The sequence below is a fragment of the Haliotis rufescens genome, unplaced genomic scaffold (genome assembly GCF_023055435.1).
Source record: "Haliotis rufescens isolate VD_foot unplaced genomic scaffold, xgHalRufe1.0.p SCAF_11, whole genome shotgun sequence".
In the NCBI taxonomy this organism is placed as follows: Eukaryota; Metazoa; Mollusca; class Gastropoda; order Lepetellida; family Haliotidae; genus Haliotis; species Haliotis rufescens.
Window position 1 is genome coordinate 36,730,471 of NW_025963791.1, and position 12,802 is coordinate 36,743,272.

The window sequence follows — 12,802 nt, forward strand, 5'->3', positions numbered from 1 at the left end:
TTCTGATAGTTTAATGACCCTCTTCCGGTATTTCTATTTCCGGTAACTGCACGTGCGCGTCAAATGTAAACAACTTCTGTAGCAGACGCTCTTTTGACCAGTCACGTAAGTGTGTCAAACAAAATAGAAGAACTACCTGACACCTCATCAGTATCGTGATGACATGTAGAAATATTACCAATGATAGTTGCATTCTAACCTTACATGTTCATATTGAGAATTTTTATTATGAATAGCCAAGTTAGGCGTACCTTTCCTGTCTGTACCGATAGTTCTAGGGTAATATAGGTAATGGTCGTTTTAGTGTCAACAGACATGGAATGCTTTTCAAAGCATAGACTGGTAATTAATATAGACTGTGAAAACAACTAACCATTTGTACTTCCATCAGATCTATATATGCGGAATGGCATGGTCAGGAAGATTTGATGACTTCAGCACCTATTCAACTACCGATGACAATAGAAAACAGAGGAACAGGTCATCAGGTGGCAGCAACAGTTTTGGAACAACGGCTTCAGGAGTTCCAGTGAAAATCAATGAGATAACTCCAGATATTCCCTATGTGGTAATCACCCCAGATAACCGATAACAATCCCAGATTTTCTGAAAGGATAATAGAACTCTGCTGATGAATCCTGTGTCGTGATGATCACTTTCATGATTGATGATTCTGGTGTCAGATCGTTCTTTATGAATAAGTTTTGTATATATTAGCCCCATATAAGTTCTTTGAAATGACATATATTGACAACTTCTCACAGCTTTAAAGATGGCAACATAGCATCGTACATGATGGTAACATGTACCAACATGGGTAAATGTTCAGAAATTACAGTTTTCTCTGTGAAACTGACAGCGAACATTAGATGTTTTGTGCCATTGTAATAGTGAGAAACAAAAGACACTGTGTCATAACTATGCTGCAGTTTAGAATGAATGGTAATGTTTGGTACAGATACTGTGTCCATTTAAAGGTGTGTACATAAAGTTTCATGAAATATAGATAAACAATAATGTTTTTACACTGAAGCAAAATAGCAGTCTTGAGTTTTGTAAACTACTTAATGCAATGACTATAGTCACCCATTCATTGCAAGGCAATAAGTATATTAATTATTGACTTTTAGTTATTATAGTGGGCCATTGTACATATATTGTTTCTCTTTCAGAACCTTATTGGATCAATACTTACAAAAGATGGACCAAAATCTATCATAAGCAAAAAGGGTAAGTATTTTCTAAAAGGGAAGGGGGTCTGTGTAGACATATGATAAATGAGTGGGCAAACATGTTACATGACATGCATGACATAATGATTAATTTTACATGTTATTTGCTGACTTCAGGCTCTGGTTCCGAAAGATTTCTGGTTTCATTTGCACTCAGGGATAGTCCTGATGCACTGATCAATTGTACATGCTGGGGCAATGAAGGATTCATCACTAACCTGGCTCAGTCTTTTAACATTGGAGATATTGGTGAGATTTGATACAATTCCTTGTGTTATAGAAATGTAGATTAGTTGGAAGATATTACAAGAAATGAATGTTTCACAGGAGCATTAAACATTCAGACGATCAAATGCATGTTGCAGCCCTCTTCAATAAAAGGCAAATGATTTCCTCAACTATTTTGTAGATGTATGAAATCAAATTTAAATAGTGTATCCAGTATTTATACATTCAAATTGAAAAGACATAACTTCTAGAAAAAAATAGGTACTGGAACACTTGATAAGAAACAAAAACCAAAATGTCAGAATATCAAAGAGATGCTAAGCAATATATGTGAACCATGAGATGAGGGACCTTATGGGTGAAACATCACATTTTGACTTCTTATTATGTGTTTAAACTACAGTATCCTAGGACCACAAAAATACAATTCATCACCTTCTATTCATATTTCTTACAGAAATACATGGCATCAAACATTTTCAAACTTATAACTGTTTATGTAATGATTGCATTTTTAGACATAATGTGTGATTAGTTGAAAGTAGACATGTATGCTGAAATGTTCTGAAATGATGTTTTCATTATATTACAAACTAACAAAAGAAAAATAAGATTTTTTGTACAGTCCTCAGACATATGGTGACGGAAGTAAATTGACGTAAAATGTCTTTCTTTATCATGTTTATGATGTCACAGCATAATGGTATCCTAGCACCTATAAGGTCACTTTTCTCCTGGTGGGTCACATATTATGATGCTTAATCTGTTTGTGATGAACTGCAATAGTTAACTGACATCTTTACATCTATTCAGCCATAGGGGACCTTGTAATCCCATACTTTTATGTTATATTGCTTTCATCATGTTCACGTCTGTAAAGTATTGTCATGCTCATACACAGAAAACGAGTAAATGTAATCCTTGACTAAAACGTTCAGATAATATCTACCTGGTGTTAGCAAAGAATATTAATAAATGTTTTTAATGGGATGAATTTTCATTATAAGTGTAGGGTTTAGATCATATATTCACACATTGTATATTACGATGGGACGATACACCTATGCATCAGTGGACGGCAATGTTTTACTTCTCAATACAAGTATCGATCACAGTCACACATCAAGTAAAAATATTGATTCTTACTTTCAATGTTTGCTTTTGTTACACTAAACACTAATTAGTAGTGCAAATTAGTAGTGAAAACATAAATATTTTCATCCATTGTGCCATAATTGACACTGCCAACTGTAAATCATCAGTGTGCATTGAAAAGAAATGGCTTAGGGACAGACCACATATAAGAGCGCATGGAAGTATCATGATATGTATCAGATCATGAGCAAGGTATCGTGATACATATCAGATCGCACAGTTTGTGTATAGTACCAGCCCTTTATTTGTATATATCCCAGCCATGCCAGAATCTGACAAGACCACATTAGGCTTTCTTCCAACACGAAGCTAACGTTCCATAATATACCTTCTATACTGCTCAAAAGAGGGGTTAAACCAAACTCACTCCCTTATTCGCACATGTTGAGGTCAATACATTGTAATGATGATGTAATGTTATGAACAGTTGAAGTGAGAAATGCCCAGGTTCAAAGCAAGTCAGTGAACCCAAATGATGACCGATACAAGCCATGGACACCAAGGTAAAAACCATAGGCATGTCTTTGGATTGTTTGATATTCAACCTTGTACAATCCTTTCTTTGAGAGGCATTTAAAAGTTGGAGTACTAAGTAAGGATGAAATATATCAATGAACAACTTCTTTATTACAATTAGGAGCAACGTTTCGGTGGAGGTTCTAACAACGGTATCAAGCAATTGTTAGAACCTACGTCCTAATTGTAATGAAAAAGATGTTCATCCATATATTTTTATCCTTACTTAGTACTCCAACTTCTGAAATGCCTGTCAAAGAAGTTTCATGGAGACGTGGCAATGTCAACCATCAACCGACTGAACAACCTTGAGCACAAGTACATCCACTCATCCAACCACCTTACGTTCCTGATGTGATGCAGAGACAACCAACTCGTCACTTGCTTGATAACAGTGCTCCTAATTGTAATAAAGAAGTTGTTCATCCCTATGTCTTTTCCTTGCTTGTACAATCATCATTGATAACTTGTGGCATTTTGTGCTATTTCAGCACTTTATTTTCCAGTAAACATAATAAAAGTGAAAGTTCATGTCAAAGATTTTGTGAAATGTGATACAAATATTTTGAGAACATTTTAAGAATTTAAGTGGCTCTGGTTAACAAGTACTGATTTTTCTTCCAGTGGATTTCAACTGAATCTTTCAGAGAACCACAGTAGCGTTGAGCTGTATTCTGGCTGGGATCTATCCACATACAACAGACTCAAACATGTTCCTACCAGACCAAACAACGACTACTACACTCTGGAGGATGTCAGTGTTAATGGCACAGCATTACAAGGGGAACATGTTAATCTGCTTGTTGCTGTCAAACAGGTTTCATATTTAGCACAACTAAAATTTTCTTTCAAATATATTTTCTCTCTAATATTTATGACATGAATGAGGAAATATATGTTAAAAGCCAATATAGCTGCTTAATCTCTTAAACAACAAGGGAAAACTGGTTACATTTTTCTTTCTTATGCAATTCTTGTGTGTTCTTATATGTATTATCCGTTGATGCAGCAATTTATTGTTGATCTTTCCTTCCCATTATCTTTGCAGTTATGCCTCATTTTCACTCCTGTGATAAAGAGCATGTTTTTGCATTGCATTTCTTCACAATAACAGTTTCTGTCAATCTAAAACTCATATGTGAATACATTTGCTTGATACTCACTCATTATTTCCTATGCTGATGTACAGAGTAAAATCATAATGTGATTGTCCGTTTCTTATGTTTCAAACAGGTTTGGCCAGCAAGAGATATTACCACAAAAACAGGCAAACAAACCAGGAAATGTGATGTTGTTCTCTGTGATGAAACCTGCTCAAATTTCATTCTCACATTGTAAGTAAATTTTCTTCAGCTGTCGTCTATATGTGCAGTCTCCCCATCACTTCAATGTTGATAATTCTATTTGGGATAGATTCATGGCATTCAGTGAATTTATCCATGCACAGTTAAGTAAATAATTGGTCTGAAAATATGTACATGTAACTGATAAACTGTATGTTTTCCCATATTTTGATTTTAAATCCCATTTTGGCATTTAAACTTGATTACTAGTGATATAACTTAATGGACATAATGGTCTAAACATTCATGTATTTCAAGCACTGAGAAATGAGACATATATTTGATTCAGTTTTCACATTTACTGTCTTTATCTTTATTTCTACCAAGAATGGCCACACGGTCAATAATTAGAATATGAATTGTATGTTAAAATATACAACATATGTGCTGCTCCAAATATTCCTTGACCATGTGGGAATGTAGGAGGATATTTTGTTAAACCATGGCCAAATGTATCTGAATAAATGCACTTTTCTGAAAAAAAGAAAAGAAAATTAATTGTTTTGTCTATGTTGATAGTTGAATACCATCAGTAATCTGAAAATGAGAATGTGTTTGTGCCTCAGTACATTTTGACATTTTGACAACCAGTGAACCCAATTGATTTCTAGTTATTAATAATTTCTTATATTTTATTTTTGTCATTTTAATAAGTTGCTGATACAGTCTGGAACTTTAGCCAATAGTCTGATTGCTAGTAGAAGCTGAGCTAATAATAGTCCATATGTATGATTGTAAATGCTGAAAATGCTGTCAAAAGACAAATTCTAGCAGTCTCTAACAAACTTGGCACAGACTGCCTCAACTGTTTTCCCATTCAGGGAATTACTTGTTCAGCATCGCCTTCTGTACATACCCTGACAAAAAAAACACTGACAAAATCCTATCCATCAATTTTGCAAATAATCCAGATAGTATTATCACTTTGTGACTTTTTTTTTTTGACGAAACACAACAGGAAACATTATTGAACAAAATGCTTTTGCATTCCTCTATCTTGTGCCATCAGTGTATGTTCATGTCAAGTGCACTCTGTGGGGAGGTAATGTGGTTGTCTGTATTTACTGATATTTATCTCTCAATTTTGCTCCTTCTTCTGTGACACAATGAAATCTTCTTACAGATGGGACAACTATGTGGAGTTTGCCTTGAACTGGGTCCCTCGTCAAACAAGTATGTTAAAATATATTCACCATAGGGGTAGAAAGAACAAGTGTAATACTTTCTGATACTGCACATGTGCTTCTAAGCAATGCTCAATGCTGAGTCAGCATTAGAAATTGGCACTAGTCCTGTAGTCCTTCACTATCTGCCCATAAGGACTAGTAGAAATTTGCCATTTTGAAAGTTATCATTAGTTTCTACTGCTGCTGACTGGGCAGCTGCTGCAGTATGATGTCATTCCAGTGTTGAGATGCTATGATGTGACATAATCATAACGTCTCAAGTTTATAATATTATGTCATAAAAAAATAGGTTGACATTTCCTTTTTTTTTTCATTATTTTCTTTCTTAAAGTTACAATAAGTACTGTACAAAATACCAATTAAGGACTACCAGTATCTGTCCCCCGTAAATAATGCTGTAAGTCAATTGCCGAAGGCTTGGGATTAACACCATTCATATACTCAGGACGGATAATTCCTTTTTTACTTGTTGGTTAATTACCAAATCTTTCACTTTGTCATGCTTATAAAGTGTTTCCGCTGGCTTTTGAAACTGCCAGTCCTTAAATTGTGGACTGGCTACTCTTAGAATTACCAGTCCCCCCTAATTTTTGCCAGTCCCAACTTTCAACATATAAAAAAACATATGAAAATTATTTGTTTTTAATTCTTTCAACATCATGTTCAGTGCAAAAATGTAATTACTGGTAAATGGGAACGCTGTTTTAGAACTTTGAAAATCTCAATGTCCTTTCAAACAAGTTGAAGTGAAGTGTATTACATACTTTGGGGAATAAGGGTTTGCAGTTGTAAAATGATCTCCCTTATCTGTTTTTTAACCATCAACTCACCCTGCAGTTCTCCAACCATCCGTGCCAAGCCTCTCCCCATAATAAGCCATATCGTTACTGTTAACTGATCAGTGAGGGGAAGGTCCCCTCTGTCCCGCTATATTGTGCCTAGTATGTTCAGAATGAGTAGCCTTGCTGTGGCTTTAAACATTTTTTAACAACGAAACAAACAGTAAACATAATTCAGTTTGATGTAATCTTAATATATCAGTTTAATCCTACTTATTTTGGGGATACCACAAAAATATATTAACGTTTCTTTTGAACTAGCATGAATATAAAAAAATACTAAACAGGTCTATGCACATAATCCCCTCTTCTCCTGCTGAAGACTGATTTTGGCTCGGGTACATTTCTGTATACTGAAACGTACCTGGAGTACATATCTGTAGTATAACAAACCCTTCAGCTCTACTAACTAATGTGGTTGATCCTACATTAAGTACTCTTCATGAATACTGCAAATCATGAAATTTGTTACCATATTAATGCAAATGTAGACCGCTGACCTAAAATACTTCATGAAGTTAATCATAGGTTTCTTCATTGAATGTATAGTGTAGATGACTACTTCAGTTTAGGATAAATAACATAATTTAAATTATGAGATGACTGTCACTATCAACCTTTAGATTATTACAAATAAAAGTTTGATAATTGTTTCATATTAAACATAGAGAGAGGTATGAAGATTATTTCTAACATTGGCATCGTTAAAACAATTCTTAATTCTGTAGGATGTTACAGCATGCACAAATTTTAATTTAGTTTGTATAATTGCATTTGTATTATAAGATCTGTATATTTGTTTCAGTAATATTTGCTGCAGATGTTAAAATCCTCCACAATAGCTACAAAGACTGCATGTCTGCAACTGCTGATAGTAAAACTGTCTTCACTGTTGACCCAGGTTAGTAGGTTTAGCAATCACAAGAAAATTCATCATCATGATGACATTAAATGGCTATAGAACATAGGCATTAGTATATATGCTTCAGCAAGTGTTGTCAAGAATGAAGTATTCCTTCTACCTGTCCATCTGTAGTGTTTTGTAGACCGCCCCCATGTCTAGTGGTAAAGCCTCCACCCGGAGAGCAGAATGTCAGGGTTCGATACCCAGCCGCATCATACCAAAAGACGTTACAAAATGGTACTTGTTGTTACCCTGCCTGGAGCTCAGCATTAAGGGGCTAAAACAAGGACTGGTCGGCTCTTAGTCAATATACTCTGTCTGAGTGGGTATTCATGTTAAACAGGGTAATGGTATCTCAGTGGGCAAGCACTATAAAATCAGCATTAGTCTGGACTAGTACAAGCAGCCACACACACTCACACATGCATGTACCTCGCTATATAAGTGCAGTAATCTAGGACTTAACATTAAACCCAATTTCACCTCACCTTACCTGTAGGGTTGTGTAAAATCTGTCTGAAAAATGCCTAAAATACTACGAGTTAGGAATTACTATGTAGTGAAATGTAGATAACTAGATTTATATGGTAACATGGTTGTGGTTTTACAGACACTCCGGAAGGCCATATCTTGTACCAGTTTGTGAAATCCCAGGCAGACATGGGTTCCAGCTTCTTGGCAGACACAGACAGGAGTGAACAGGACCCAGAGTGTAAGTAACAGTATTTGTACACATTTCAGCAGAGACCTTCATCTTGCCATCTTTTCTTCATCCATTGCCAAGATTAGTCTCAGATCATTCTCAACTTTGCTTCTTGTTTGTGGACTTTCTTATCCACTGCCCAAACATAGTTTTGTAGGGGTTACAGTAGACTGACATTTAGTCCCGGAGTTATCATTGTTAAAATTATTATGCCCCAAAGTGAGATTGACCAGTCAGAGAGCTGAACTACTAACTCCATATGAGCCTGTATACCATCAGTAAAAATCCAAGATGGTTGTTACTGACCTAATATGAGACCGTATACCGTCAGTAACTGCAATTTTGGATTTTCCAACACCCACCTCACAGATTTCACATGATAATTCTGGTACAGTATTTCGTTATTCAACTCTGTTTTGAGTTTTAATATCATTTATTGTGAAACCCAAAGACATTAATTGTAACTTTATTAATAAAATTGTAGAGAAAAAAAACTTACAACGGAGGTCACAAATAGCAATGTCATGGAACATAATACAGGATGACGTCACAAACAAGAAACGTGACGCCAATGATGTCAAATAGCAATAGAAACAATAGCAGCCCATCATTAGGGGAAGCGAACTGCTGTCAAGTTACAGTGGCCTGAAGATCTCTGATAACATGCGGGCATTTTCCATTTTAGCAATGATACTTGTTTAAATGTTCACATTTAGTGCATTACATATTCCATTGTAAACATTTATGTTTACATTGAAGCTTTGTATCGGAAACATATGTACTGGTCCTGTCGTTAATACCAGTTGTAACATCAAGTTTTCATTTTGACATGACTTGTGCAATAAAGATACCAAATACTGTAAACTTTTCGGCATTATGAATTCGTTATGATGTCTTGAGTTGCTGCATACGGTGTCATATTAGGTTAACAGAAAAGTATTGGGCGAGGCGTGAGTCCAATATTTTTCTGCTAACCTAATATGACACCGTATACGGCAACTCAAGACACCATAACTAATAATATGTATCTAAAAAATAAAAAAATAAAAAAATAAAAAATCCCAATGGAGTCCAGGACAATCCTTCATATCAGGACTTGCCAAATCATTCTAGACTGGAGTTTGACTCATGTTTCAATTTATTCTCTAGGGTCTGGGAGACAGACTAGGGTTACAGAAACAGGTTCAGTCCATCTGTCATGTTTCGTTTCCACAGCAGAATTCATTAACCGTTCAATATTTCTTCATGAAACTTTGTATACATGTAAGGCATGCACTGAACTGGTGCCTCCTGTTATTGAAGATTATTTTTCTGTTTTGTGTTTCCATGGCAGTTGAGAGTAGGGTTTGTTTCTGGAGCATAACCACGGTTCCATCTTTGACATCTGAGTTTTAATGTCTCTTTTTTTTTTTTTTTCCTCCTCCATCCTCCCCAAGTGTCAAGCATCAGGGATGTTTACAGTGTGGAGAAGGTGAAGCAGTGGAAGGCAGCAGTGTCGGACCAGGAGCAGAGTGTACACTATTGTGTCATGTATGTCTATGTCACCACATTCAACATAGATGCCGACAGCAACACTGTATTCAAGAATGTATGGTACGTTACACCATTCAGCTCATCTTCAATTTTGATCAAGTTATAATCCAACATACATATTTTTAACATATCTGTTGTCATAACTATTTTGATTTCAGACCCTTTAATTACTTCTATAATGAGTTTTATTTAAAATAATTTGATTGTCAGAATGGAAATGTTGCACAACATTAAAGTGAGATGCAGAGCTATGATCCTTTTTATAGTGATCTTTTAAATATCATTAAATTATTTTATTTTGGATGATAATATCATTGAGGTTTGATCAATCAAACTTAGAAATTATCAGATATTTTGGTGCATATATGGTAAAAAAAACATGCTGTCAGATTGTTGAATCTTAGAAGAAGGGTATAGCAACTAAGATATTTGTGACATAGACGTACATACTTACGATATATATGACCAGAGACCATAAAATAGAAGGTCTCTGACATGACTTATTCCCCATGGAATAGTGAGTGAGTATAGTTTTACGCTGCTTTTAGCAATATTCCAGCAATATCACGGCGGGGGACACCAGAAATGGGCTTCACACATTGTACCCATGTAGGGAATCGAACCCGGGTCTTCGGCGTGATGAGCGAACGCTTTAACCACTAGGCTACCCGACCGCCCCCCAAAAGAATAGAATGGATTATAGTCACTTCAGTACATCATAAATAGTTAGAAACATGCATGATCTTTTCTTCAGCTCCAACTGTAAGAGAGAACTCAAGGCTGATACTGGATTCATTTGCACCAATGACCAATGTCCAGGAAGTGACCCAATGGCCACTGACCTGTCTGGCCCCACTGTGGAGTTCAACATCTGGCTGTCTGTGTCAGACCACACTGGCACCCTTGACTACTGTAATCTGCAAGGGGCACCTGCAGAAGAGGTCCTGGGCTGTAAGGTGAGCTAAGTCACTTTGCTGTAACCTATCTTGTCACAATCCAGAGTTCCAAATGGTAACTTCACATTTAGGGACTTCAATCTCATTAAGATCAGGTTCCTCTGATACAATACATGTACTTCTTTGCTTGAAGATATGACAACACCTCTATAGAAATTTGGTTCAGGTGAACCGCGAATGAACTTTGACTGCCTAATTTAAATGAGCGATGCATGAATCAATCAAATGTCAGAAAAGATTCAGGTTCATTTCCTTGCCACGTACACTTTGAGTCAGAAAATTTTATTTGTGCAACTGATAACCTGCACAGTTCACAAATATTCCTTCCATGGAACTCCATTTTAATGTAAATACCACTGTGTTCAAAAGTGGGAGGGCGTATAACATATTTGCAATATAATGGCCCTGCCTTTTCAATCTACATTCAGAATTTGTTGTTTTAGTTTGTTTTTGGAGTACCATATGCAGGTATGGATTTACCGTAAGTTTAGAAGTCTTGATGCTGTTTGGCCGATTAAAATGTTCACCCGACACAACCTCCTATGAAGGTGTCCTCAGATCTTCACAAAGAGAGGTATTGCATCAGAGTAAAAGCTTGGAATTTGCATTTCTGTATATATCCTACTATAATAGTGTATTATTTTTAAAAACATTTTTTCTCCAGAAACTGAGAGTATGTCCATGCATATCATAACAGTTGTAATTCACTAATACATATTTGCTTTTTTTTCACAACAGGCTACTGAGTTTCAGTCTTTTGACATTCCAAGGAAAACAAGCAGCAAGTGGTTGTATCTGCTGGAGAGATGCAAAGTGGTACTCAAGGTAAGGGTTGCTATTCACATTTACTACACTCATGAACGGTTGTCTGATTTGTCAGGGTGGTTGTAGTAATGCAGTAGTTCTTCAGTTGGCCAAATGTTGATATATGTTATTTCAATTTCAGATGAAGAAGATTTCGACTGACTTTAGCACAAAAACTTCATTTCGAATCCTGTCATTATCAAAGCCCCAAGCAACAGAGATAATGAACGCAACAAATTTCAAGTACTGAAAACAACAGTTCTGTAAATACAGATAAATCAATGAAAGACAGTTTCCTATGTTGTTATAGTGGTAGTTTTGCTGTTTAAATCTAGTGTATAAATATTAAAATAACGTGTTCAGCTTCTTACTCTGAAAAGCATTGCAAGGGAATAAAAGCCTGGAGGTCATATAACCAGTTATTCATATTTTTATGAGTACTGATAATTCTTTCCTGTGCTATTTAATAAGCAGGACTGTTGATATTAAAACTATTTTTGTACATTTAGGTCTTGAACTCATCATGAATCAAAGACCAATACCAGTAGTTAACTGTGATACATGCAATGTTGTCTGTGATATGTGGCTTTCTGTGGTTTTCATCTAAGTCTGTAGTTTCCTCCTACAGCATTATTTGTTTTGTTAAATGAATAATAAAAATTGTGTCTTCATTTTGTTTCTCCATCGTCTTTTTACAAAAGTCTCTCCATTTATCACATAGTTCCAAGATAATATCGGAACAAATCTGATCAATTGTTAACTCACTGTCACCTCTTTGTGTATATGATACTTAGAATCAATGTTCCAATGTAAGATCTGGGTTTGAACTTGTCTTAAGAAACCTGTTTTTGTCGTGAGAGGCAACTGGTTGGTTGGTTGGTTGGTTTGTTGTTTAACGCCGCACTCAGCAATATTCCAGCTATATGACGGCGGTCTGTAAATAATCGAGTCTGGACCAGACAATCCAGTGATTAATATCATGAGCATCAATCCACGCAATTGGGATTGATGACACGCATCAACCAAGTCAGCGAGCCTGACCACCCGATCCCGTTAGTCGCCTTTTACGACAAGCATAGTCACCTATTACGGCAAGCAGGGGTTGCTGAAGACCTATTCTACCCCGGAAGAGAGGCAACTGATCGGATCGGGTGGTCAGGATTGCTGACTAGGTTGATGTATGTCATTGTATCCCAATTACATAGTTTGATGGTTATATCAATCACTGGATTGTCTAGTCCAGACAATCAGACCACATCATACAGCTGGAATCAATGTTAGAGAGTGGTGCAGAGTGGTGCTTGGGACCAGACAATCCCCATAAGGTTATTGTATGAAGAAATCGAGGGGATCTTGTGCAAGACAAAAAGACAGAACATATGTGTGTTGATCAACATGTTTT

At 36.1% G+C, this 12,802-nt stretch overlaps 1 protein-coding gene across 2 annotated transcripts; it reads left to right on the forward strand.

Moving 5' to 3' along the window:
* Positions 1–26: 26 nt before the first annotated feature.
* Positions 27–12,071, forward strand: LOC124153087 (meiosis-specific with OB domain-containing protein-like). Of its 2 annotated transcripts, none has more exons than XM_046526228.2 (14): positions 27–105; positions 392–568; positions 1,173–1,230; positions 1,350–1,481; positions 3,043–3,118; positions 3,756–3,948; positions 4,365–4,465; positions 5,598–5,647; positions 7,306–7,401; positions 8,015–8,116; positions 9,544–9,700; positions 10,395–10,596; positions 11,335–11,421; positions 11,543–12,071. In XM_046526228.2, the coding sequence occupies exons 2-14, from the start codon at positions 407–409 to the stop codon at positions 11,648–11,650; spliced, it is 1,524 nt and encodes a 507-aa protein (XP_046382184.2). In that variant the 5' UTR covers positions 27–105; positions 392–406; the 3' UTR covers positions 11,651–12,071. The 2 variants fall into 2 exon arrangements, with proteins under 2 accessions (XP_046382184.2, XP_048248649.1); XM_048392692.1 differs by having other exon boundaries at positions 3,756–3,885.
* The last annotated feature ends 731 nt before the right edge of the window (positions 12,072–12,802 follow it).

Excerpts from the sequence above, each read along its gene's own strand:
- LOC124153087 (XM_046526228.2), top strand. The coding sequence starts at position 407 with ATGGCATGGTCAGGAAGATTTGATGACTTCAGCACCTATTCAACTACC. Across the intron at positions 569-1,172 it reads CTCCAGATATTCCCTATGTG|AACCTTATTGGATCAATACT; the intron begins GTAATCACCCCA and ends TTTCTCTTTCAG. Across the intron at positions 1,482-3,042 it reads TTTTAACATTGGAGATATTG|TTGAAGTGAGAAATGCCCAG; the intron begins GTGAGATTTGAT and ends TGTTATGAACAG.